This window comes from Cygnus atratus, chromosome 17 (assembly GCF_013377495.2).
Source record: "Cygnus atratus isolate AKBS03 ecotype Queensland, Australia chromosome 17, CAtr_DNAZoo_HiC_assembly, whole genome shotgun sequence".
Lineage (NCBI taxonomy): Eukaryota > Metazoa > Chordata > Aves > Anseriformes > Anatidae > Cygnus > Cygnus atratus.
The window spans coordinates 3583274-3609877 of record NC_066378.1 but is presented as its reverse complement, the minus strand read 5'-3'; the positions used below and the strand labels follow the sequence as shown (position 1 = coordinate 3609877).

The window sequence follows — 26604 nt, the reverse complement described above, 5'->3', positions numbered from 1 at the left end:
AAATGTCATGCCTTAATAAAAGCTGCTCTGTTTTATACCGAGTTTTGGTTCTGCTGATGACTGATTCAACATGCTTCAAGTAGAGCCTCAGGAAACCACAGTTTTCTGCTTAAAAGGATCCTGACATTTTCTGGTTACGTGGAGGAGAAATTTTGCAGTGAGCAGTTCAGTTTTCATCTTTTCCCATCGTAATCTGTGGGATTAGATTTGCAAAATGCTTTTTAAAGTTCAAAGTGCCTTTGTCTAAGAACGCTAGATAGGTGATTACTGAAACTTGCCCAGATATTGTTTTTCAGATGGTCACTGAGGCCGTGCACCCATTACAGGCTTCATCTTTAAAACCATAATCATCCAGGTATTGACGTATTTAGTCTGAAGTGCTTCTCTGGTACCGAGCTGGTCACATCCAGCAGCTAATTCCAATTTCTTCCAACTTCATCCATGCTGTCTCTGAGATCACCATTTGTGGACCTCATCTTCGAGGCCGGAGTTCTGAAGAGTGTTGGTCTTAATTCGAGCTTATGGTGATAAATTAACTCTTCAGCATGAGCATGCTGAATGCAGACATCAGATTCATAAAATGTCCAAAGTCTACTGCTCTTCTTCTCCCTACTGCTCTTCTTCTCCCTGGTCTTCAGGAATGAAATGCTGCTTCTGTTTTTTAGAGATTAGGGCAAAGGGAAAACTGGCAAGGTTGGTAGTGGATTTCTAGATCTGTGTTTCTTATGTTCTTGCTGTTTGCCTTGTTCTGCCAACTTCTTGGTGCTGAGCGTGCCCTGTAGAGTGCTCTGCTCTTTGCAACCAGGCGGGGCCTGAAACACGGCGCATTCGGTCAGATCCCGTGCTGCTTCCTGGTGTTACCAGATCTCCCCAAACTTTTCCTAAGCTATAGCAAAACACCCCGCTAGTACATGGCTTTGTGTTTCAGCAGTCATTCCTACACTCCCACGTGTTCTGATGCCTGGTTGAGGTGGGTTTCAGTACCCAGCCTCAAGCATAGGAAGGAAGGCTTCCACGTTACACCAGTGGCTGAAGTGTAAGCATGTATTCAATCCAGACGATTTCAAAATAACATCCCAAAATTCCTTGTGCAAGGAGGACATGATTTGTGCATCATCACAATGAATGTCTTCAGGTGCATCCCATCCTAAGCCTGAACTTTCCTTAAAGATCTCCAAAACGTGACCTCCGAGTGGCAGCAGTGCTGGAGCAGGTGCCAGTTCTTTCTCCTGGCTGCATCTGGAGAAATTCATCAGCGAGGCTGGGCTCTTGCAGGCTGCAGGAAGGGAAGGGCTGTTGGTTCATAAAGCTTCCGTAATCCCCTGCAAAGGGCTCAGCTCTGCTGCTCATTGTTAGTGTGAAGGAAGATGTCCCCTCTTCTGGAATCAGACTGCAGCTCTACGTGTATGCAAAAGGCTTTTGGCTCCCAGGGCTATCATATAAAGATCTGCCGATCTTCTATATGTGACGTTCCTGGGGCTGTATTCTTAATTAAAAAAAAATAATAAAAAAAACCAAATCAGTCTTGGACACTTTTCATCTTTTGAAATGGAAGCATTACCGTTCAAGTTTTCTTCTGAAAAATTTTGGCACAACTTACTGGGTGTTTTTTTCCTGCTTTCACATGGCTGTACTTAGGCATGGAAATTATGTGGAACCTGTGAGTTTGTTTCAGCTGAGCAGGGTTTAAAATCTGCTTAGACCATCTGATCAGTCTCGTTAAGAGCACACAGTTCCAGAACAGTGTTCCCTTGTTAGAAAACTTTCAGTTCTGGTAGGGAATGAGCTCAGTCTGCTATCTTCCTGCATTTCAAGAAGAAATTTTGAAGGAGGTTCAGGAAATAGGTATTGAGGGACTGAACTGGAACGGTGGTAACTTGGGGCTTCCAGGAACGGTGAGTTTCTCAAAGTGGGTACTACCTTGTAAGCCCATGTAACCTTCAGGATTTGAGCCCTGTGTCTGAAGAAGGTTGTACAACAGCCACCTGCATTTCCAGATCTCCTCCAGTGTTTCCTGTATTGATGAGTGGTAACCCGCTGGTTCCTCTGTTCATAACGTGACATTTCTGCTGTGTTACTGAAAATGCATGTGGAGTTGTCAGGAAAATACCGGGGGGAGAATGAGGAGGGAGAAACCTTTTGGCCTGGTTTGTGATATTGAACAGTAGCACCCTGTGAAACCTCAAACAGCATTCCCTGAAAGTTGACTTCTACGAGCACAGCAGATCATGGCCTGCTTTACAGGTAAGCAGTTAACGGGGCAGCGAAGGCGGCCACGTAGCAGTTCTTTCCCTTTCCCTGCCATCAGGTTACAAGGCAGATCCATGAGCATGAGCAGGAGAACGAGTTGCGGGAACAGATGTCAGGATATAAGCGGATGCGGCGCCAGCACCAGAAGCAGCTGATCGCCCTGGAAAACAAGTTGAAGGCCGAGATGGATGAGCACCGCCTCAAGCTGCAGAAGGAGGTGGAGACGCATGCCAACAACTCGTCCATTGAGCTGGAGAAGCTGGCCAAGAAGCAAGTGGCTGTGATGGAGAAAGAGGTGAGTACGGATGTAGGCTCCCTCAATGTACGAGAAGATTGAGAGGGAGAGGTGTGTACCAGGTCTCAGGGAAAGGGCGGAGGAAGTACTGCTTAAAACCCATGTTCTTGAGCACACGGAGTGGTCACTGCGTGGAGCTGCAGTTTTGTGAAATAATTTCACAGCTACAAGCTGACCCTCTGGGTGACGGGCGCTCCAGTGGCACCCACCAATGCTGTAGGTAGCGACAGCCACCTGAAAGAGACTGACAAACTTTGGGGGCACCTGGGGGGGCTTCTGCCTCATGGCTGAGGCGTGTTAATGAGGCTGTGACAAAGCTTGGGGTGCTGTAACCTGTCCTTCTGCTGTCACTCAGCCTGTTTAGAAATTGGTACATTAATTATATGGTAATTAGTGGGCTTCTGCCCTCTGGGGTGGTTTCGGTGAAGAGACAGGAAGGGGAAGCTCTTAAATGTATGTGGGCATTATGGTTTCTTCTTGTGCAAGCAGCTTTCATTTGGCCAAATGCTCATGACTGTGTCTAGCATAGGATGGGAGAATGACAGACAAAAAAAATACCCAAAAGAAGACCAATTTATGCTGGATTCAGTACCTGCTCCTTCACCCCTGTTCTTTTTTTTTCCTTTCTCTGTGACTTGCAGGCAAAGACAGCTGCAGCAGATGAAAAGAAATTCCAGCAACAGATTTTGGCTCAGCAGAAGAAAGACCTGGCGACCTTTTTAGAAAGTCAGAAGAAACAATACAAGCTTTGCAAGGAAAAGATTAAAGAGGCAAGAAGCCATCGTTTTCGGGGCTGAAGGGGTGTGACGTGAACATGAACTAGACTTTCTTTTTGATTAACCTGAGCCAGCCCAGGGGTTTAAGGGATGCTGTCATACTTGGAAGCAAATTTAGATTCCCAGCTAGTAAAGTTTCAAGAACTGGGATCATCTGGCAACATTTCTAGAATTAGGGGTGCTAGAGGAGCCTTTGTGGTTTGCTGTAGAGCAGAATCCTTGAAAGCAAGGGTGATGAGGGGGAATGGGAGTTCATAGAGAACTCTTCTTCCCCCTTTCCCTCATTTGTTTTTCCCCTCAAGCCATAAGCAATCAGAGCAGTGGTACACGTCACTTGAATAAAAACCCTGGGATCACTTATATGAATTAGAAAAAAGGCAGGCTGAGGGATTTGGGGTTGTTCAGCCTGGAGAAGAGAAGGCTCCGGGGAGAGACCTTACAGTGATGTGCCTGTACCTAAAGGGGGCTACAGGAAAGCTGGGGAGAGACTCTTTGTCAGGGAGTGCAGTGATAGGACAAGGGGTGATGGTTTTAAACTTAAAGAGGGTAGATTTAGATAAGTTATAAGGAAAAAAATCTTTCGTATGAGGGAGGTAAGGCCCTGGCACAGGCTGCCCAGAGAAGCTGTGGATGCCCCACCCCTGGAAATGCTCAAGGCCAGGCTGGATGGGGCTGGGGACAGCCTGGTGTGGTGGGAGGTGTCCTTGCCTATGGCAGGGGCGTGAAATTAGGTGAGCTCTAAGGTCCCTTCCAACCCAAACCATTCTGTGAAATAAGTAACTTCGGTATATAGCCTATATCTAGCCCAAACTGTGTTACTTAAGTACATCATCCCCACCAGGTAGCAAAATCCTTTGCTGTTATAAATGTAGAGAGGACAGAATGGATAGTACGTAAAGAGCCCCACTGGGTACCTGATTCAACAGACTTGAGCATGAGTCCTGTTGAAATAAAGGAAACTTAAGCCCAAGCTGGACTCCTTTGTAAAACAGGTGCAGAGCTAGGAAGGGAGCCAAGGATTTTGACCCGTTCTCTTTTCTGGATGGCCAGAGCCTCCCCTGCAGCAGTGTTTTCTGTCTCTTCCTTGCTGCAGTGTTCAGCCTTGAGGCATTTGTGCTTAATCGCCATTTCTTCCTGCTCCTCTTGGCGTGTTAATGCAGCCCTGAAAGCAGTAGGGCTGGGTATGGCAGGGGAACAAGTCTGGTTCCCCTGGTACCTGCTGATTTTGGTGTCCTTCTGTGAACTGAATGGCAGAGGAGTAGCCAGCAACAGAAGGTCTTCCAAGTCCTGTGTCGCAGTGATCCTAAGGAGAGTCTTGTTTTTTGACTCTGTATGCATGCAGGAAATGAATGAGGACCACAGCACACCGAAGAAAGAGAAGCAGGAAAGAATATCCAAACACAAAGAGAACCTGCAGCACACACAGGCTGAAGAGGAGGCCCATCTTCTCAGCCAGCAGAGACTCTACTACGACAAAAACTGCCGTTTCTTCAAGAGAAAAACGATGATCAAGAGGCACGAGATGGAACAGCAGAACATTCGGGAAGTATGGCACTCTTCAGTTCTTTTTCCAGACATTTTTTTAATTGTTCTAGCTTCATGTCTGTAAAAGTTTGCTAGCTGCATGATACTAGATCTTCATATTTTAAGTTGTCAAACAGAACTGAGAAAAATGTAGGAAAAGTGTTTTGGGAACCCGTTTTCCGTACAGAAATGTAGTTGGCACATGGCTGCTTTTATTTATTGAAGGAGGAGGGTGGCATAACAGGCTTGCAGAAAGAAACATTACATGGGCCTTTAGTTTTTTTGGGGGGAGCCTGCTGGGCTGCTTTCACATCACGGGGCAGTTTATGCCGTGTTGAGTGTCAGGGCCGCCTGTAGGATGGGGTGGCTGAAAGAACATCTTGTGAGGAGTTCTGCTTGTTGGCTGAAGGAAGCTCAGGCAGTTAAAATTTGTGTAGTGAAACAGTAATAACCTTAAAAGATCAATACTAAGTTGCAGACCAAAATGCTACAAATGTAAGAAATACCAAAATTCAGTCCTGTTGTGTCTGTGTTCTGAGCATCTGCAAATAATCAGAAGTTGCTTTTGCTATTGGGCTCCACTCAAACCAGCGCTCAGCACACCCAGAATGGGTGGTAGTTTAAGGAGAAGCTGTTCAACATCTTGCTTTTCCTCATTTCTTATTAGCCCTCGCTTTATGGGCTGCATATAGTCAAATACCACTTTGGAAAAAGAATTATTACTTCTAGGTATTTTTCTGTGGTCATCGCTATAGGATCTGAATTCTTTATGGAATGTTTATTTTGGACAAGGACTATGAGAAGGGGAAGGTATTTTAGTAAAGGCTGAGAGTGAAAGAGTGGTCAAAAAATTCTAATAATCATTTATTTAGTCTGCTACCATCAAATTTTTCATGATACTTAATGGTGCCCAGTATTTTACTTAGTCAGAGCTTTGCTGCCCTTGACTTTGGATGTGCCTGGGGCTGCTCAGCTGCTTTGCAACTCACATCCAGAAGTCTCAACTGAAGAGTTGAGACACCCCAAAAATGAATGACTGTGTGAAAAATCAGATTTGGGCACACTTAACACTGTGTGTAAGCTCTGTGGCAAGGGTGAGAACAGAATTCAGTTACCTAGTATGCTATTTGAGTGTATTTTAACCAGGAAACACTCCTCTGAGTTCTTGCATTTAAGCTCTAAAAAGACCTTTTTCTCTGAATGATGTAAGTGTTGTTTATTTCCTGAAAATCATGCCCCTACTAATTAGTTCATATTCACTGGATCAGGCACCTGAAGTAAATAACACTTTTAAAACGTTTTTTCTTGATGTTTCAAGTATCCAAGAGGTTTTCTTGTGCAAATGGGAAAGTGTTTGTGAGAAGTGGAGTGCCTCTGTTTGTTCTACCTGAACTGAAATCAGGCGTGGAATGGGCCCCAGAGCAGCTGGTTGGCCTGTCCTAAGTGTAAGGCACAAGTGTCACAGCTAAACGCCCAGACTGCCTCCTCAGTGTGCTAGCTGCCTTTGCACAGACAGGAAAAGATTTCAGCGTATCAGTAGATCTCGTTTTTTATTTTGGCTGTCAAGGGTGCAACTTTGGCTCAAACATGAACACGTGCAATGCCTTCACAGTGGTTACAGCAGATTTGGAGGACCTGCTTGCAGGTGCTGACGTTGAGAAGTACAACAGGATTACAGCATGAAGCAACAACTCAGAATTTCTAATTAGATTTCTTGCTTTGACTGCAAAAATTTGTTAGACTGAGCCAACATGGGGCACTCCCCGTGCTGGGCACTGGATGTGTACGTAGTGCGAAGCAGCCCCTGCTGTGCCGGAGCCTAGCATGAAGCGTAGCGATGGGTTTGTAAGCTGAGAGCTGAAGCAGAGGCATACCAGCAGACCATCTGTGAAGGTCACCAAATCACCAGGGAGAGGTACAGCTGTAATCACTGCTCAGCTGAGCTGGATTCAGCTCCAGGCTCTACAGGTTGTTGGCAATACCCAGAGACAGAAATAAAAGCAGCAATCAGGGAGAGAGTCAGTTATCATCCTCTTCCTTGGTCTGCAACGTGGTGAAGGTTTTCCTAGACTGTAGGGCTCTGTGTGGAGGAACAATTATGTACACGTTGCAAAGTAGCATGAAACTTGGAATATATTTTCATTTTACAAAAAGATACTGCACCTGGGTCCAGAAATCACCTGTGTGTGGCGGTGGACTAGGTAAGAAAAACCTAATCCATGTTGGATCTGATCTCCCCCGCTTTGGCCATTCTAGTATTAGTGATGAATAAGAAGCCTCCTATCGTGGTGCGTCTAGCAGGGGCTAAGGCAATTTAAAACAGAAAATACCCAATTCTGCACAGTGCTGTCAGTCACCCCAGCTTGGAGCACCCGAGGATGTATTAAATACCTCAGGGCTCTCAGCAGCTGCAGACGGCTCTCGTGTGGCCCCAGTGCCACCTGCTGGAGACTCACCAGGGGACCTGGGAGCTGGCAGAGGAGCGGTAACAGGGATGCTAGGTGGCTGCTTTATTACCATTCTCATCGTGCTGCTGGTTTCGGGTTTTTCTGTGGCATGTGAAAGTCATAGAAGCTGTCTAAAGGAGTGACTAGGGCACCCGGCCTTGTAAATTCAACTTTTGTCTTGTGCTCTGCTGTGCTCTTGTGCAGGAGTTAAACAAGAAGCGGACCCAGAAAGAAATGGAGCACGCCATGCTGATCCGGCACGACGAGTCGACGCGCGAGCTGGAGTACAGGCAGCTACACACGCTGCAGAAGCTGCGAATGGACCTGATCCGGCTGCAGCACCAGACTGAGCTCGAGAACCAGCTGGAATACAACAAGCGGCGAGAGCGGGAGCTGCACAGGAAGCATTTCATGGAGCTCCGGCAGCAACCAAAGAACCTGAAGGTGCTGGAAGCTTTCCTTCCTCCTCTTCCACCCTCTGTCCCGCCGTGCTTGCTGGGCAGGCAGGCTGTGCGCCTGCCACTCCTCGCACAGCACCCACACCGCAGAGCCAGCGTTCTCCACCAGCACTCTGTGCTCTCCTCTGCGTCCCTTGCCTTTGCTCAGAGCTGTTTGGTGTAAGGAAGTTGCAAGTTACCATAGCAAGGAGCTCAACAAGGATTATTTTTAAGTGCTGTGCTAATTGAGGCTGCTGGGTAAAACTAGGCTGGTCCTTAACCAAGTGTGACAGAACTTGCTGCTGACGGATGATGACCTGTGCTGTCTGCATGCCCTTGCTCGTGTCAGCCTACAGACCTCGATGTGGGAAGGGGCTGGCTGATGCCTCCTTGCTTTCAAAGGCAACAAAGGGAGAGAACCTGGGTGTGCTGAGCAGTGCTCTGCCCTAGACCAGCTGCGGGTTGGTTAGAAACCTCTGAGCTGCCCTGGGAGATTACTGCTCCTCCTCAGAATGCCTTAAAAAAAAAAAAAAAAAGCAGCAGAGTGCTTTTATTCATCCTGTCCCACTCTCGCTAGCTGTCAGATCTGCTGTCTCCACGTAGTGTGGTTGTGGTGAGGGAGGCAGCTGGTGGAGGCGTTTGTGGGTATCAGAACGGGAGGCCTGTAAGAGCCAGGCCGCCCTGCATTTTGGGAGGCAGGTGGCAAGGCGATGGGCCGGGCGAGCCGCAGGAAGCAGTGGCAGAAGGTGGAAATAGCTAAAGGGGGTTTCGTTGGTCCTGATGCTGGCCCAGGCCCGCGGTCAGCAGCACCCCAGCAGGGGCTGGAGCTGGCACTGCAGGCACGGAGCAGCTCCTCGCCCAGGTACAGGGGCAGGAGGTGGCACAGAGCACGGGGCACCTGTGGCTCTCCTTTTGGGTGCGCTATAACCTCTCCATTCCCAAAGCTCTTCGTGCTCTTCACATGGTTCCTTCCTTGGCAGGCTATGGAAATGCAGATCAAAAAGCAGTTCCAGGACACGTGCAAAGTGCAAACTAAGCAGTACAAAGCACTGAAGAATCACCAGCTGGAAGTAACTCCAAAGAGTGAGCACAAGACAATTTTGAAGAGCCTGAAGGACGAGCAGACGAGGAAGCTCGCCATCCTGGCAGAGCAGTACGAGCAGAGCATCAACGAGATGATGGCCTCGCAGGCGGTAGGTGCAGCGTGAGGCTCCTCCTGCCCCTGGGCCTGCGGCGTGGGGACAGTCGGGCCGTCAGTCCGTGCAGCACGCGGTGTTCTTCCCCCTTACAGCTCCGGCTGGACGAGGCTCAAGAAGCGGAATGCCAAGCCCTGAGACTGCAACTCCAGCAGGAGATGGAGCTCCTCAACGCGTACCAGAGCAAAATTAAGATGCAGACAGAAGCACAGCATGAAAGAGAACTCCAGAAGCTGGAGCAACGGGTGTCGCTGCGCAGAGCACATCTGGAACAAAAGGTAGGCGTTGGGTGGGCTGCTAGGAGGTACCCGTTGGCACGCACCCATCTCGCCTCGCGCACGGCCAGGGCTGGGCTCGGTGGGGTCGGCACCCGGCTGGGAGCTGCCGCACCGTGCCCTGAGGGGCTGCTGACTGTGCTTCTTTCAGATCGAAGAGGAGCTAGCTGCCCTCCAGAAGGAACGCAGCGAGAGGATAAAGTTTCTGTTGGAAAGGCAGGAGCGAGAGATTGAAACGTTTGACATGGAGAGCTTGCGGATGGGCTTTGGGAATTTGGTCACATTAGAATATCCCAAGGAGGACTATAGATGAGATTAAATTTCTTTGCCATTTAACAAAAAAAAAGGATAAAAAGCAAACAAAATAATTATGAAACTTGCAAAACCAACATTCCCCATGTTAACGGGCGTGCTCTCTCTCTTTCTGTCTCTCTTACTGACATCGTGTCGGACTAGTGCCTGTATATTCTTACTCCATCAGGGGCCCCCTTTCCCCCTGTGTCAAGTCCCGGTGCAGGACAGCTCCTGGCGGTCTTTTCCATAGTATGTCACAGTATTGATGTCTCTGTGCAATGATTAAAAATGTTTCAGTGAAAACTTTGGAGACAATTTTAATGGAAAAAAAAAAAGTGGATGTCTGTTGCTTTTGAGCAATCACTCATTTTTACCACCAATCTACGAAAGTACAAAGCAAAAAAAAATACTCAAATGATATATACAAACCCAGGGGGAGAGAGACTAAATCCGCAGCCTTACCTTAACTAGCTGCTGCATTATTTTATTTTATTTTTATTTTTTTGGTATTTATTCATCAGGAATAATTAAATAATAAAAAATTTTATTAAAGATTGAGAAATTTGATACATTTTACAGAAAAAAACTTAATCGTGATGTACATATCAGTGGTGACATATTATTACTTTTTTGGGGGTGGGGAGGGGCGGGGCAAAGATCTGGTGATTTTTAGAAGAACCATGCCAGGCGAGGCGGGGATTAGACCTCGGTCCTCGGCATATTCTTGATTGTATCATAATCATTTTCTGCTGTCGCAGAGAATGTGAATACACTTAAATGAGCCCACAGGATCCCAGTAGCACAAATTGGGCTTTGTCAAATCGTGTATTTTGTGTATAGAAGGAATTTAAGGAGAGCTTTTACTTATTTTCATATTGTATTTTAACTGTTTCTCTGATCAAAAATTTTTTTACTTCTTTCCCCCCTTCCCTCCTGCTCCCTGCCACCCCGCCCACTTTCCGGTTCAGTACTTGGAGTTCAACACTGTCTGTCAGATCATCCTGAGCCCTTTCTTTTCTTTTTTTTCGTTTTTTTTTTTTTTGTTCCTCCCCCGAGTCCACCCCCAAACCCATGATCTCGGTCATAAATATTGCATTATTCACACTTTCAAACTGTGTATTTTCTTACAATAAAAAGATTAAAAAAAAAAGGCTTTACTTCTTTTGCATGCACTTTAAAAAAAAAAAGAAAAAAAAACAACAAAAGAACAAAAAAACATTTTTCAGGTTCAAAGGAAGAGCATGAATAACTGTCAGAGCTTTTAATTATATTTGTAAATAAAAGTGTTCATCACAACGCCTCGCTGTCTCATTGTGGGAAGGGCTCCGGGGCTGCCCCTGCCCGTTCCCCGCAGGTGGGAGCTGGGCTCGCCGTGGGCCCTTGGGGGGGAGTGGGGGTCCCACCGCAGCGCGGCTCTCGGTGGTGCACGGAGGGCGGTGACGTCCCTCCGGCCCCGTCCTTCAGCCTGCTGCTGCAGGAACCGCTGGTGGAGGAGCTCCTGGGCTGCTCCAAAGCCCTTTTTCTGGGCACGGGAGGTTTTCACGCTAACTAACGGCTTGTTGCTCTCAGCTTTTTTGCCTTTCTTCCAGCCTGAGAAGTCCCAGGCTATGAACCAGCCCTTGCGAAGCACCGTGTAACGTAGGTGTTCCAGCACCTCCTCTCCACCTGTGTGTTTTGTCTTATGGATCTTAGTCTTTATTTGGGGTGTTTCCTTGAAAAACTGTCAGTCCTGACTTTTTTTCTTTGCTGGTCCTGTGTATAGGAGCTATTCCAGTGGTTGTGGTGGTGGCATAGCACAGCTGCGTGCTTACCTGCAGCCTCCACTCACAGGGTGTGCTCAGGTCTTAATTGCAAGTACGAGGTAACCGGTTTTTACGGGGCATCGCTGCAGCATTTTGAGGCTTAGAACGTGTGTTTTACACACTCCTCAATAAACAGTACCTTTGAGAAAAGAATTTAAAAAAAGGGGGAAAGGCTTCTGTTTCTGTGAAGCAGAATCACATTAGCTTCATTTTTTTTTAATTAAGACAGCCATGAGTTGTGGTTCATTTTCTGTCGAGTGCTGAGGAACCACCACCAGGCCTCGCCACCTGCAGGCTGGTGGAGGAGCAAAGCACAACTGCAGCCCTGCAGCCCGGCTGGGAAGCACCTTCAGGTGAGTAACTGGTGGTCCTTAGCACAGGAGGCGACATCTGCAACTAAGAGTGGAACCTGTGAGCAAATGCTGCCCCACGAGCAGCAAGTAATGCAAATGTTCGTAGTGGTGGAGGTTTTTGGGGGGTAAGCGACGCTGTCCTGGCTATAAGGACGTGCCTGCCTTGAGCTCCATTCCTAAAGCATCAGCACTTATCTTCTAGGCTCAACGCGTGTTTCGGGCAGCACTGCCCATGTGGAGCTCCCCTCGCAGGGCTCCAGCCTCGTCTCCTCCACGCCGGGAGGGGAAGGAACGGCGCCGCGCCGAGCTGCCAGCACTCCCCTCCTCCCCAAGGACACAACCACACCGCCCGCCTTGGTAAGTTTTTAATTGCACTGCGAGCACACATTGGGTCACAACAGAACATGAACAAAACAAAGCCGCTCTGCTTCGAGTGGCAACAGAGATCAGAAGAGAATAGAGAATCAGAAGATAACCAGCTTCCCTGCCTCCTCCTTCTCGTTATCTTTAACGTAATGACTTTAGTGGTTCACCTCATTGGCCCAGTGCTTGAGGGAGAAAACAAAAAGCAGCTTCCCTCTGACTGCTGCCTTCTCCCCTCCTGGAAAGAGAAGGCTCCGCAGCCAGCACCAACCAGAAGTGGTTCTGCACCCGCACCAGTGCCGCGTAACACTGCTTCAGTACAGCAGGGACACTCCTGAGGTGGCAGCGATTCACAGAGGGTCTGACTTCCCCTGAGCAGGTCGGCCCGGAGGGGCTGCCCCTCGCAGCGACGCCTTTCAGAAGCTTTTTGAGCTAGCTACAGGCTGTACGTACAGGAACAGAAGCACAGCACGAGTCCAGACTGCACCAACACCAAGGCAGATTCAGCGTGTGGACGGCAACAAGGTTATGGTTCAGCTCAAGAGGTCAGTGCGGGAGCAGCCGGGTTCAACTCACAGGCAAAGAGAACTACAGAAAGGTGCTTCGAGCAGGCTGGTCTCTGGGGGATCGGGGGGTGCCACGCAGTGCTCGTGCAGGTGCCTCCTCCCTACTTCCCAGACAGCTGCTCGTAGAGTTTCGGCACGTAGTCATCCCACTCCGCCTGGTAGCAGGTGCCAGCCACCGGCACCCCCAGGTCGTACTTGCTGCGGAAGGCTGCCACCTTGAACTTCCCTCGCTTGTCGCCGGAGCGATTAGACAGGATGGGCTCGTTGCACTTCAGCTGCTTCGGCTGCTCGTACACCAGCCACACGTACCGGTGCAGTCCTGTGGGGAGGAGACAGCACAACAAGTGCACCTTACTTGCAGTTCTGGGGTTTAAGGGTGGCTTTGAAGCAACCCCAGCTGCTCAGGGAACAAGCCTGTGTCCACCTGGGGCACACTGGCAGCTGCTGCTATCGTTCTCAGGATAAGTGTGAGCTAAAGGAGCTTAAAGGAGATGTACAAGAGGTGCATGAATGACTCACGTTGTCCCTAAACTGCGCTCCCCCTGCCCCAGCTACTGAATTCAGGCAGAAGGGCACGGATCCGTCATCCGATGTCCAAGGGGCACCGTGATCAGTGACCAGGGCTGGCTACAGACAGGCCCCCCAGGGTCGCTCCTGTGGCACAGCATGCGGTTTGCATAGACGCACACCGTGCCGTTGAGTGCTGCGTCTGCTCGCTCGCAGCACAGCCAGGCTCAGCTCCTCCTAACTGCAGCCGGGTACTGACCTGTTCCTTTGGGGGGTCCCGACCCGACGTAATCTGACAGCACGGTCCCACTCCCCACATCGTTGCCTTTCATGTTGGTCACCAGGAAGTGATGCCATTCCCTGAAAGGAGACGGCAAGAACCAGTCAGGCTGCGTCACAGCCCTCGGGTAAGACCCTTCCTTACTCTGAGCAGTAGTTTTCCCCCAAAGTTGTCAGAGTAGGGTGACTGAAGCTAACCACTGTCATTCCTGGTTGGTCAGACCCAAAGGTGTCAGGCCCACAGCACGTACTGCCTCCTTCAGGATGCAGAGCCCATCAGTCAGCTGTCATCCTGCCCTGCGGCTCCACCACGCCCACAGTCTGACCCTCTAAGAGCGAGCATTACAAGTGATTCCAAGTGGCCTGATGTAGCAAAAGTGAGCTGGTCCCTGGTTTAATATTTTACTGCTAGCACGAAGAGACCTAGTTCCAACTCATGCACGGCTCATATTAGTGAGCTGCAAATGCTATGCTTCTCCAAGGCGCAGGAGACCTCCAAATAACCCTGGCAAAAGCAGCTCCTCTTCCCCACGCTGTCCTTGTCTCAAGGACAGATACAAGGGCTCTGATCCTATCCAGGGCTCTGTTCCTATCCCCAGCCACAGCCCCACTGCCGCAACCTAGATCACGCTCCCCACCTCCTTCTGAGCCTCAGCTCAGTCCATGCGGGCCACCCCCATTACCTGAACTTCGGGTCCTTCCTACTGGGAGCATCAGGGTCCGTGAGAACCAGCGTGTACAGCTTCTGGGGGTCGCAGCCATCCCACTCGATGCTGGTGGGGCGGTGCTGCACCTGGAGCGACGACAGCGTCAGCAGGAGCTGCCGGCAGCGCCGCGCACGGAGGCCAGGCGTGACCAGCCACGCTCGATATTGAACGTTCAAGGCCGCTCGGCACCTATGGCCAAGGCTTCAAAGCCAGACGTCCCGAACCGCCAGCCAGGGCGGGCCGCGGCCGCAGCTCCCCCCGGAATGACCGCGCCGCCATTTTGTGGCTCCCTCAGGGGGGCAGGCGCACACCCCCCCCCCTCACACACACCCCCTGGGGGCCGCCCCCGCTCACCTGGGTGGGCGTCAGCACCTTGCCCAGCTCGTCGATCTCCACCGAGCCGTACTTGACCCTCAGGGGCTGCGCGGGTCTCTGCTCCACCTCGGTGAGGCTCAGCGGCCCGCTCCACAGCCCCAGGTCCACCGCCATGGCCTCCCCCTCCTCGGCGCTGCGCTGCGCTCCTGACTGACTGACTGACAGCCGCTCCGCGCAATCAGCGCCGCCCCTCGGCCCGCCCCCCGCTCCCATTGGCGGAGGTTTGCGCCGTGGTCCCGCCCCCCTCTGGCTGGGCCCTCCCCCCCCCTCCGAGGACCGTGGGCCGCGGGTTCGAGGCCGGCGGCAGCCGCAGCGCCCGGCGGGGGCTGTCCCTGTGGGGCAGGGCCCGGGGCTCGTCCCCTGCCCTGTTCCCTTTATAAACCACGAACCAGGGACACGGTCCCTGCATGCACAAGGTGCCCCAGGCTGGGCTGTGAGCGTGAGCTGGGGCTGAGACCTGGCAGCGCAGCTGAGTGTTTGGCAGAGTGCTTTATGGCCTCTGCCCTGCAATGCGTTAGTGTGTTTTTGGGACTGGTGAGCATCCACCAGGCTGAACACACCTCAGAGGCACCTCTTCCTCCACTCCCTCCCAGGAGGGATGGCTTCACTGTTTCTGCTGTTGTATTTCACATTTTGGAGTGGGCAACAGGGTCAGAGGAGGAGGCTTTGGGTATAAAGCAGCAGCTGGGGCTGAGCTGCAGGGCATGTCCTCTCAGCCTGGCTCACATCAGTTGCCAAAGGAGACCAGAGCACACCACAGGACTGCATGGAGCAGACTGGTTTCAGCTGGAGACAACATGGGTTGAGTTGGGACAGGAGCATCAGACACATCAAACCCCAAAGCATCACTGTTCCCAGCCCACTGTGGCCCTGGCCTGCCCTGGAGCACTTCAGGGCTCAATCTTTGCATGCTGCTGCCTGCTGAGGTCTCTGTCCTGGCACAGGAAGGTTTGTCCCCCACTGGCAGCAGGAGGCTCCTTCTTTGCATGTGGGCACTGACTGCATGCTTCCCTATAGAAACACGCATGCCTCTGGCCATCCTCTTCTTTGGTGTCAGCCCCTGTGTTCAAGGTGTAGGTTTTCAATTGCCATACGTGCTGGAAATCCTCCCTGGCCCAACAAGAAGGAGTCTTTTTCAATGACACCTGCTCCCAGCTCCTCTGCAGGCACAGAGCAGCAGGGTCAGTCTAATCCATGTACACACTCACGGGATCAGTCTCCTGTGTGAGGATGTACACCACCTGCCTTGATCTGCTGAGCACAATAGAGCTATCTGAGCCTCATTCCTCTCCCCTCATTTGCTTTGTTAATTAAGTGACCTAATAAGAATCCCCATATCTTTTCCTGCCTGTCAGGATGAGATGATAAAGAGAAGGTGGTTGCTAGGATCATTCTTGGTGTGCCCCAGATACTCGCTGTTTTGGGTCAGCAGGTGCCCTGTTCTGAAGGGCGGTGGGCAAGGAGCTATTCCCACTCCTGCCCTGACAGGGGAGGCAGCTGAGCAGAGCCTCCAGGGCCCGCCCAAAACATCCGTGCTGCAAGAAGGACAAAGGTGGTGCTGACAGATTCTCCCAGGCAGCTCTCAGATCCTGCGGTGGCATTTTAGCTTTTATTTTATTATTTAAACCTTCAAAATCTGCAGCCACAGGGTGAAGAAACAGGCAGGTGCTTCCTCCTGTTCCTAGGGACTATTTCTTCTAACACATCTGCTGCTGGAATTTAGCAGCATGTTCGCTGTGCATTGTTGCACTCAACTATAGGAATCCAAGGGTCAACTTAAAAAAAAATGAAAACATTCATACCTTTCTCTTTCCTTGTTCCCTGCGGCTTCTGTTTCCACTGGATCTCTCCAGCTGTGAACTTCATCTTTTACCTGTTCCATCCGCTGCCTCCATCCAGTCTGTACTGCTGTCTGCTATACTTCTTTCCTGCACAACTCTCGTTTGACCTTTTTTCTTTTCCCCAAATCATATTTTTTTACCCTAAAATCATTTAATTTTTGGTATACTTCATAGTCATTTATCACTGGTTTTCCCAGCCTCACTTCTTTTGGGATGTTTCTTAAGTGGTTGCATTACAGAAGGTGCTAGAGCACACTCTAGGTGGCGGTTCTCACTTTCAGGCATCACTTAGGTGCCCTGTTTTGCCTTCTGGAAACACTGTTCTCATAGCACTGAATGCTCTTGGTGTTGATCCCTGGACTGCACCTGAGCTCATTATGTGACACCCCCCAAAAAACACTGGTGAAATACTGGCTCCTTCAGTACCTCACTTTGACTTCACACAGGCTGTTTCACCTGCTGATCATGACGAAGGCTTTCAATTTCAGATGAAGTCCTGCCTGTACAGGAACCACAGCAAATACAAGACAACAGTCAGCCTTGGAATACATTGGTGCAAGTCCAGTGGAGTGCTCCACAGCTGCACGTGCCTTCACCACATCTGAATTTGCCAGTGTTTTGCTGCGCTAGGCATTGGTTTAATTTCTACTGCCTCTGTTCCCTTTCTTCCAAGGATACCTTGACAAGAGGTCTTGATTTACTCATACAACCCTCACATTTCTTCCTTTACCACATATGAATTTGGGGCATTGCCTGCTGCCGCCAAAGCACCGCACAGCCCGTGCCCAAGCTGATGTCGTCTCACAGCAGATGCTCACCGCTGCTCCTGCCCAGACCCCCGGTGGAACCTAGCCCCTTTTTTCTGCTGGGGAAGCCACCTGTTCCTGCAAAGTGCTCTTACAAAAAAAGCGGATAAATAATTAAGAGAAATAATCTAGACATTTATTCTCAGAAAGAGCGGTCACGCATTGGAACAGGTTGCCCAAGGAAGTGGTGGTGTCACCATCCCTTGGGGTGTTTAAGGAGAGGTTGGACGTGGCGCTTAGGGACACAGTTTACTGGGTGATACCGGTGATAGGGCAATGGTTGGACCAGATGATCTTAGAGGTCTTTTACAACATTTATGATTCTGTGATTCTATGAGAAAAAAGCCCAGCAGCTCCTTTCACTGTGGGACGGGGAAACGGGCTAAAGGGGCCGGGGGGCGCCCAAGATGGCAGTAGAGGTCGGGGAGGGGGGGCTCAAAATGGCGGGAGGGGCCAGACGGCCGGCCAAGATGGCGGCCGGCCCCCCGGGCCGGCTCCCCTTAGTGGGCTCCGGGCGACCGGGCAGGCCCCTGAGCGGAGCCTTGGGGCGGAGGCCGGGTGGCGCCGCCTCCCGGGCGGGCCGAGAGGCAGCGGGAGGCGGTGGCGGCGGCGGCGGCTGAGGGCGATGGGGCTCCCCGGCGGGACGCCGCCGGCCCGGCTCTTCCTCGCCCTCTGCGTCTGGAGGCTGGCGCTGCGCCGGGGCGCCGCAGGTACCGGGGGCGGGCGGGTGGGCGAGCGCTGGCGCGGCTCGCCGTGCCCTCCGTCGGAGTCGTGGGGAGGGCTCCAGAGGGTCGTATGGGTTGATTTATTTATTTATTTATTTATTAAAAAGTCACTTTTTGGTAAAAGTAAGGAGCACCCCAGTCGTGGTGGGGCTGTGGAGCTGGGGGATTTAGGGGTTTTTAGCCCATTTTAGAGCCAGCCTTGTATGGAGAGCAGTGACAACGGGGCCAGGGCTCAGCTCGCCTTGGCCTCGCCAGAATGTGTGGTCGAGGCTTCTGGTGCAGCAGAAATACGATTTATCTGTATTAGTTTTTGCCAAATCACCTGTTAGCCCCTTCGCTTTCAAATTCCCACCCACCTTCAGATGCCTGAGCAGGGATCACCGCGCTGCCAGCTCTCTGGGTGTAGGCTGTGTGCCTGATCGCTGCCCTTTGCCTTGGAAAAGGCTGTGTCTGCTGTAGGGTTCAGGTCCCCTGTGGCAGGGGATGTGGCTGGTAGGGCTTGAAGCCTGGGAGAGGTAAAAGGAGGCCACCAAGAGTTCAGTTATCTCTGTGGCTACCGATGTTAGAGTCTCATTGGTGCATTCTTTGGCTCTTCTTCTGTTACTGTTCCTTTCCCTGGGCAGTGTAGGGACGAGGTTGCTTGGGCAGTAAGAGCCAGAGGTTCAGGAAAATCCTGGGTGAGCACCAGCATTGCCACGACCATGAATCTGGGCTCTCATTGCTACCGATTCGGTGTCACCGATGCTCTGACGCAGCTCCTGTCCGGTTCCTTCAGGTCGCTTTGTTGGTTGCCCCGTTCCCCAGGCAAATGTAAGCTGGCATTGCTTTCCCATTGAAACTTCTAAGCTGTGTTTCTCTTCCTGATCATATCTGCACTGAACGTTTCTAGTTGCCAAATGCATCTTGGAGATCCTTTGCAGAGGTGACAAGAGGCCCCGTAACGTGTGCTTCGTAGGTTTTTTGGAGCCAAGGGCAGGCTGCCAACCTCAGGGCTGCCAGAACAAAAATTGGGCAGGCAAATCAAGGGAAGGGAGATGGGTAAACAGAAGGATGGCAGGCAGGGAGGAGTGGCTTTGGTGTGGTAATGAAGCACCTCAGCAGGTTCCCCAAATGGCTTTTTTATTCATAACAGCATAGAAGAGCTCTGTTGACGAAGACCTTTGGCCTGGTGTTGCTGAAAACCATATATTCATTTGTCCAGGTCTTTGTTGTAAAGCTTGCTATGGAAGGGGATTTTGCAGGTTCGCTAGATCCCTAACACCATCCCTTCTGTTTTCCAGGAACAGAAGAAGTGGTCTTTGGGAAGGTTGGAGGAAGCATCCTCCTTTTATGCCGAAATGTGTCCAAAGAAGCAACAGAGGTGGTCTGGTTCCAAGGGGATCCGCACTCTTTCCCCCCACTCTTCTCCTCGCGGGTCACCTTCCCCCCAGATGTCCGTTTCTCCCTGGTTGACAACAGCTCGCTGCGCATCACAGAGCTGCGTCTGCAGGACGAAGGCAACTACACCTGCAAGGAAGTGCTAAACAAGACAGACCATGAGCACAGAGTCCAGCTCCTGGTAGCCAGTAAGTCTGTCCCGTGCCTGTGGATTTCCCCCAGCCTGGGGCTCAGGTTCCCAGATTCGTAGCAAACCTGGCACCGGTGGAAAACTAATGTGGAAAGGGGGAAGGTGGCTTTATCATATAAAACTGTGAGCAGGCTGATATTGCTCAGTTAAACATTTACTCACAAGCAGCGAACGTTAACATGCCAGCTGTGAAGTCCTCGTTATGCCTCTTCAGTTTCTTCTTCCTTGGTAGTTTTTGGACAGATCTTTCACGTCCTATAGCTGTGGCCCTTTGCCTCAGAATCGGGGTGACTTCTGCCCAATAAACATGTTGCTTTTTTGAAATACACGTTTGAAATAGATGCATAGTGCCAACCTTGCTGCCATCCTTTTGATGTGAGGATGGAGGGGCCTCCAGCTGAAGTTTCCTGTTTTAGATCATTTAGTGCATTCTTCTGACTTTGACAGAAATATTACGTTCTTCAAATGTGTGGCCAAGTGTGAAGGGATGTGCCTGTTGTTACGAGCACGGGCTGTTCTTTCAGCTTTTTTTCCCTGTCATGTCTTTTGGTGCTTTCTCCCATTTTCCATTCGTATTCATTCCCTTAGAAATCTTCGTAGGCCCCTCAGTGACCTGCTGTCCTTTATGCCACCCTAGCCCATATTCCAGGGTTTAGAGGAGGGAAAGGCTGCTGCCACTTTTCCTGTTGCGGTGACACTCTGTGCTTTACTGGCCCTTTCCTTGCTTGTCTTTTTGTCAACGTTTACAGTGTGGTGCTTGTTTTCTGTTTGCATTCAGGGTGTTTCTCCTTTGCCAGCCTTTGGTGAAGGGTGTGTGTTGTAAAAGTTGTCCCTGTTTTGTACAGATTAAATCTCTGAATGTTAGCACAGGTAAAAATTCCCTTCCTGGGGCAAGGAACCTGCGGATGGGGTTGGAGGGTCACAGAGGACTGGAGCAAAGGAATCCAGAAACCCCAGGCTGCTACAGAGAATGTGTAGGCATGGGGCTCAGGAAGGGGGAGCCCTAAATCTTAAGGTGGCTTCCTTATGATACTACTTTTTTTTTTCTGAACCTCTGTGGGCATGCCAAGTGTCAATACCACTCTCTGAAATTCTCTTGTTAATGCAGAACTTGTCAGTTAACTTCCAAAGGTTACACAGGGGGTATGTGCCACTGGGGTGTCCTTAAATAGGTGGCAGAGAGACTTCTGGTGATGCTTTAGGTCAGCAGAAGCAGCATCAGCAAAGGCCAGAAGTTGAAGTTTATCAACTTAACATTAGAAGCACGTGCCTTTTATTTTTCGCACTTGGTGTTGTTGGCCCTTGAAGCAACTTGGCCTGGGCTGGAGTGAACCTCCCCGTCCCAGGCAGCACCACCCAGGATCTGTGGGCTTTGTGTGGAAGTTCCCAGTTGATAGTCTTCAACTCATCCCATGCTGGATGTACCAAAAAGTTTTCTTTGTGTTTGAAACCGTATTTAAAATAAAATACGCAACGAGTAGAGGAAGCAATGTGACAGAGGTGCAGCCATGGCCTTGGGCTGCTGTTCTGTGTTTGTGTTGGGATAGGAAGCACATGGTGTGAAGGAAACGTGTAATTGCACACCTCCAAGGGATTTCCTGGTCTGTTTGTGTGCGATTTGATATAGGTCTCTCTTGGCTCTTCTGTGAGCGTGGAGCCCGTTTTTGCTGGTGTTTTATGATTTAGTAGTCTGGGGGAGTGGGAGGTTGTTAGTTTTGGGGTAAATTGTTTGTTTTACGTTTTGAGGAACAGATCTGCTGTTAGCATTTAGGCAGAAGAGTAGAGTTGTGCTGGGAGAGCCTGGGAGTTAGGATACAAAGCCGACAGCATTAGGAGGCAGGTGCCAGGAGCTGGCACAAGAAGTGCAGTGCCCTGCCTGGGTCTGCCCCTCGATGTGGGGCAGTTCCCCATGACTCAGGCTAACAGGTTGCTCTTGTCAGCCACAGCCAGGGTTCAGGAGCAGTTGAGACCACCCCAGGGCTGGAACAGAGGAAGTGACAGAGAAATTTCTTGCCACAGCTGGGTGGTTTCAAAGATCATAAAAAAATGCATGTATATAGTTCCAGGAAAGCCGAGCCCCAAGAAGGTATGTTGTTGGAGCTCACGTGGGTTTTGTGCTATGATTTTTTTCCCCTTACTCTAAATTATGTCATCTCTCTGGTTACTTGAATAAATGCTCTGCAAAATACATGTCAGACATCCCTCTGACATCTCTTGTTTGGGGCTTTGCTTGGCAGCGTCTGGTCTCTCAGTGGGGTCCTGTTCAGCTCTGGGAGTAGGCAAGCCAGCCACAGGGGCAATTCTGCCAGGATCAGAGTCCAGAATCCCTCCCTATGGCTGTTGAACAGGCACGTGCGTATATATGGGCGTGTGTACGTTCCAGTTTCTGCACTAAAATCATGCTCTTGGCCAGCATCAGGAGTGTAAAGAAGCCAGCTGACGGGAGAGCGGCAGGAACTCGGGCTGCTCGAAGGGACTGCCCTGGGGGTTCTGTTGGTTCCTGCCCCATCCCGCCATCATTAGCTGTGTCTGCATTTAGATACCGAACGTGCTCCTGGCTGTTACCCAGCGAGTGGTGCTGGCACGAGGCCACGGTGACTTACCTTGCCTCCCTTCTTTGCTGGAGTTTGTCCCCACCACTGCAAGCGGGACGTGGGTGATGCAAAGCGCGGCGCAGGGTGCGAGAGCCAGTCTGGGCCCTCTTGGCAGTGACAGCAGTCTCCATTAGACAAAGCTGTGACAATAATTTGTCCCTCCCCTGTGTGTTAGTGGTTGCTGGGCTATCTTTTGCAGAACAGCCTGGTGGCTCTCGTTCAGAGCTGTGGTCCCCTGGGGCTCAGGGACGGGGTCGGGGAGCCAGACTGGCAGGGAAACCGTGAAAACTTTGAAGGAGAATGACTGGAAAACCAAGCTCTTGCTGGGCTTCCAGCCCCGGGGTGCTAAGAGCCGTGACTTGGATGTGTTTCTAACTGCAACTGCCTGCCGTTCTCATGACAGATCCACCGCATTCCACCCTGAAGTGCTGGGCTGAGACCTCGTCCTCGGGGCTGATGCTGCAGCTGTTCTGCAGCTGGCCCGGGGGGTACCCCTACCCCACGCTGCACTGGAGAGAAGAGGGGCATGATCTGGAGAACTCCAGCTGGGTCATCAGCTCCACGAGATCCTCGGACACCCATGTGGAAACCCTGAACAGCTCCCACCTCGCCCACCGCAAAGTCTTCAAGTGTGTTGGGAGCCACGTAGTTGAGCAGGAGGAGCCTGCCTGCTCTGTGGAGATAAGTGAGTTGACTGGCTCAGCACAGTAATTATTAATGAGCCTGCTAACGGTGGCACAGACAGTTACCCCGGTCGTTCTTTGCCCTCCAGAACACAAAGGCAGTGGTCAGGCAAGGCAGGCTTGCTGGCTCTTGCAGTGAGACAGGAGGGGGATGATAATGAGGCAGCCTGGCAGGGTCTGATGTGTGCAGAGGTGACCGCACAAGGCACAGAAGTCCTGCAGGTGAGATCCAACATGGGAGAGTTGTTGATTTGTGTTTTAGGTACAACCTCAGGGCTGGCAAGTCTCTGAGCACCACGCTTTTCACCTCTGCAAACACTTGTAGTAGTGGCCGCAACACAGAAGGTGACCGGAGGTTTTAGTGCCTTGCTCGGCTTGAGATTAAGTTTGTTGGGGCTGGTTTATGGCAAAATGGTTGTGCGTGCCCCAGTCCCCCATGAGCCTCTAACAAGGGCTAATGAAAGTGGCTTTGGAAAACCTGAGCTGTGTTTGTCCTCTAAGGGTTGTTGGGGCTGCAGGAGAATTCTGCGCCTCCCAAGGGAAATGCCTGGGCTGCCTTTCTCCTCTCTGCCATCTTTCCACAGGCTGCCCCCTGAGCATTCGCCTCTGTGGATGTAAAGGCAGGTGTCAAAAATAGGATTGAACAATATAAAAGTTGCTCATAGAAAGTCCTTGAAAGGCTGCTCAAGTCCCATGAACAACCTAAATGCTTCTTTTAATGCTTATTAATTTGTCAGATAGCTGATTGCTTGCTGTATTAAACTCCTCCTTCCCCTCCTTGACTTCTTCTTTTTCCCCGTTCAGAACTCCCCTCCCTGGAATCGGACCCCCCGCAGACCTGCTTTGTGGGTGACAACGTGACCCTGACGTGCCGGGTGACCGAGGGCGTGCCAGCGGCGAGGCTGAGCTGGCTGCGGGGCATCACACAGCCGGAGATCCAGCCCGGCGGGAGGTACCTCATCGCCCAGGAGGGCAATGTGTCCCGGCTCACCATCCGGAACTGCTCCCAGGGCACCGACGGGGGCTGCTACGTCTGCAAGGCGCAGAATCCCGTGGGGCTGCGGGAGATGTTCGTCTGCCTGACGGTGAAGCGTGAGTGGGGCTGCCTGGGGTCGCTGTGGGAGGCAGGGACACAGCTTGCTGCAGCTGTAGGAGAGCCCCTGGGGGCTTCGTTTGCCCCTGACAGCCCGGTGACTGTCGATACTCTCACAGCAAGTGAGGTGCAGGACTGGGTTCCTTCATGCCAGGGTGAAAAGGCCCGATTCCCCTCACCTCAGTGTTAATAAAGGCCCGATTCCCCTCACCTCAGTGTTAAAGGGCCTCAGAGAGGAGCGCAGCTGCCTCCCTGGTCCCTCCGTGTCAGTTTTGGGGTTAGAGGAGCGCTCAGGATGCTGCTCGAGCTGCAACAGGGATTGATTTGCATCCACTAAATGCACAGGGACACAAAAATAGGGGCCTTGCGGTGGTGTTTTCCATTCAGTGAAGCACAGGGGCCTGAGACTTGCACCCTACATGGTGTTGGGACTGAAGTGATGGGAAATAGAGCTGAGGCAGCGCTGAGACCTCTGTCACTTGCAGCGAGAGCATCCGTCCGTGTCCCACTGATGAGATGGCCGCCCGTGTCTCCTCTCTCTGCAGAGCCAACAAACATCGTTGGAGTTGTGGGCGCAGTGGCGATCCTGTCCCTGATAGGTGTTCTCACCATCTCTGGTCTCATCTTGTACTACAACCCCCTCCTGTGCCTCAGAGGTAGGAGCTCTCCTCCATGCCAGCCAGGGAAGGGGTTCCGTCCCTGACCTGCACGTCCTTCCTGGAGTGCTGGAGCTGGCTGCTGATTTACCCCAGCCCTTTGGCCTCATCCTGCTCCCGATCAAAATCCCCGTCAGCCCTGGAGGAGCTGGGTTGGAAACGCAGGGAGCTGAGCTGTGCAAAGCCATCCCTGCTCTCCCTTTTCCTTCCAAGCTCTCTCACTGTACGTGGGCAAGCTGACTGCTTTTCCCCTCTGGCAGAAAACCTTCACATCTGCACCTCCTCTGACTGCCAGAGAGCATCCTGCAGGCGGGGGCTGCACAGCAAAACCAGCAGCGGGCTGCTTCTAACGTGCTTTTCCCTTCCCTTCTCTCCTGTTTAGGTGCTGCGTTCAGGTGAGTTGATTTTCCTCGTCCTGTCCTGCACAGACTCGCTAGTTTGCCTCCTGACATCCATGGTCTCCCGTAGGGCAGGGGACAGGCGGGCTGACCAGAGCCAAGTTGGGCTTGGGTGGGAGCGGGAGGGCTCAGCCCAGGGGTGAGGCTCGGCGTGGCTCGGGGAGCGGGAGGACGAGGAGAGCACTTGGCCTTGCCTCTGGACACCCAGAGGCAGCTGGTAGCGTGGGGGAAGGCTGTGCAGGAGAGCTTCTCCTTGGTGCTGGTGAGCCCTAAAACGTGGTGAGTAAATAGAAACGGCAACCTCCTGCTTCTCTGCACTGATGTTTGCACTGTGTCCTTCGCTCCCTTGGGATCTCTGAGAGCTGCACGTACCTCTGCGGGGTTCTGGTGCGCTGGGTTTCTCCTCTGCTTCCCGCTCCCGCTGCTCCTGGCCCTGCTCCCTCTCCTTGCCATTGTTGGTTGTGTTCCCACAGCTGTGGTGCTGCGGCATGGGAAGACTCTGGTCTGAGTGCCTCCAGTTCCCCCTCTGTGCAGGAGGGGAGGATAACCCCGCTCGGGAGGGGCTCTGGCAGTGTAGTACATGAATGGTCATGAGATGGTTGGAGGACTTTGGAAGACGAATGGGAAGCAGTGCAGAATGCTGTTGGTGGTGTTGCTGCCAACAGGGTGTGAAACCAGCTGTTCTTCGAACACGGTTAGTGCAGGCTTGGGAGAGTCCTTCAAAAATCGGTCGTTTTGGTGCGTTACAGAGTTGTCTGAGCCAGGGGAGAGGCAGCCTGGAGGGACAGGGTCAGGACAAGCTGTCCTCAGCCTCTCAGCCCACCTCTGCTTGCTCTGCTGTCCGCAGGAGCCAGGGCTCGGGCGACATCTTAGTGCTGGTGGACTCGGAAGATGACGATGAGGGGAAGGGGGAAGAGGACACGGTGAGCGGCTCCAGCAAGTACGAGCTGGTCAACGGGAGCAGCGCCCCGGCTGCCTACTTGAGCTGCCTTGCAGGAGGTGAGCCCTGCTGCCTGCCCCGTGGCCGGGCTTTGGGGCCGGAGCTGCGAAGCTGTGGGTCTTCTGGAAGCAGCTGCTGGGAGGGAGGAACCCCTGTTGTCCGCCTCCTTGGCGCTTGCTGAGGTGCTGCTGCTCTGTAGGTGACGACGGCGAGCAGCACGGCGAGGTCCCTCTGCAGAAAACGAGAGGAGAAGAGACACGAGGCACATAATCTCCGTTCCTTCTCGCGGAAGCACGCAGCTCCAGCTCGAAGCCCTGCCTCAGACATCCCCACCGCCATGTGGCTGCGCGTGGGCTGTCAGCGCCCTGCAGCTGCTTCTCAGCGCCCTGCTCCCCTCTGCGCTCCCCTTGCCCAGCTCTCTGTCCTCCCCCAGCCTTGTTCCTCCACTTCTCCCCTCTTCTCGTGTTCCTCTCTGTCTCAGGTATCCTTTTAACAGGGTGGCACCTGGCGCAGGCGCAGAGCTCAGGCACTGGGTCCAGCAGCCCACATTCACCTCGGTGCCTGCCACAGACTCGAGTACCTGCTCGGGGCTCTGGCTCAGTCCCCGTGAGCGGTGTCAGGGCTGCAGGGGACACAGTGGGGCTGCAGCCAAGGGGCAGGGCCCTGGGATAACAGAAGAAATAAGTGGTGCAGGGGCAGGGCGTGGGTGATGCTGACTTTTGGGGGGGCTTGACTGTTTTTGTTATAAATAATTTTTCCCCAATTTCTTCTGAAATGTTACTGTGTATCTAAGGTGGAAGAGTTGAGCTGGACCTTGTGGTGTGGCCACAAGGGAAAGCACAGAGGGGACAGGCC

The 26604-nt window shown here is 51.9% G+C and overlaps 3 protein-coding genes across 13 annotated transcripts in view; 2 read left to right on the top strand and 1 right to left on the bottom strand.

Moving 5' to 3' along the window:
- Window positions 1–12217, top strand: part of TAOK3 (TAO kinase 3) — an 84688-nt gene extending 72471 nt beyond the window's left edge. For all 11 annotated transcript variants that reach the window (XM_035556941.2, XM_035556932.2, XM_035556939.2 and 8 more), the window contains 7 exons: window positions 2309–2545; window positions 3187–3315; window positions 4664–4867; window positions 7497–7736; window positions 8710–8922; window positions 9021–9203; window positions 9352–12217. In XM_035556941.2, the coding sequence (XP_035412834.1) occupies window positions 2309–2545; window positions 3187–3315; window positions 4664–4867; window positions 7497–7736; window positions 8710–8922; window positions 9021–9203; window positions 9352–9513 (1368 nt within the window). In that variant the 3' untranslated portion in view covers window positions 9514–12217. The remainder of the gene's footprint in view (window positions 1–2308; window positions 2546–3186; window positions 3316–4663; window positions 4868–7496; window positions 7737–8709; window positions 8923–9020; window positions 9204–9351) is intronic.
- PEBP1 (phosphatidylethanolamine binding protein 1) lies at window positions 12002–14657 on the bottom strand. Its single transcript, XM_035556948.2, has 4 exons — window positions 14426–14657; window positions 14048–14157; window positions 13345–13445; window positions 12002–12897 (listed from the first exon to the last, which is right to left on the bottom strand). The coding sequence occupies exons 1-4, from the start codon at window positions 14558–14560 to the stop codon at window positions 12680–12682; spliced, it is 564 nt and encodes a 187-aa protein (XP_035412841.1). The 5' UTR covers window positions 14561–14657; the 3' UTR covers window positions 12002–12679.
- Window positions 14658–17500: 2843 nt separating this feature from the next.
- VSIG10 (V-set and immunoglobulin domain containing 10) lies at window positions 17501–26512 on the top strand. The gene is given in 10 exon segments (XM_035556947.2): window positions 17501–17512; window positions 17634–17663; window positions 17665–17803; window positions 19099–19383; window positions 22383–22664; window positions 23467–23754; window positions 24301–24411; window positions 24794–24806; window positions 25657–25808; window positions 25949–26512. Coding segments are annotated over 10 exon segments (1383 nt in total). The 3' UTR covers window positions 26020–26512.
- Window positions 26513–26604: the final 92 nt, after the last annotated feature.

What these genes read in the sequence shown, in the direction of transcription:
- PEBP1 (XM_035556948.2), bottom strand. Translation starts at nt 14,560, where the DNA reads ATGGCGGTGGACCTGGGGCTGTGGAGCGGGCCGCTGAGCCTCACCGAG. An exon ending in AGGAAGGACCCGAAGTTCAG is followed by an intron (nt 13,446 to 14,047) that starts GTAATGGGGGTG and finishes GTCTCCTTTCAG; the next exon opens with GGAATGGCATCACTTCCTGG. An exon ending in GGGACCCCCCAAAGGAACAG is followed by an intron (nt 12,898 to 13,344) that starts GTCAGTACCCGG and finishes TCCTCCCCACAG; the next exon opens with GACTGCACCGGTACGTGTGG.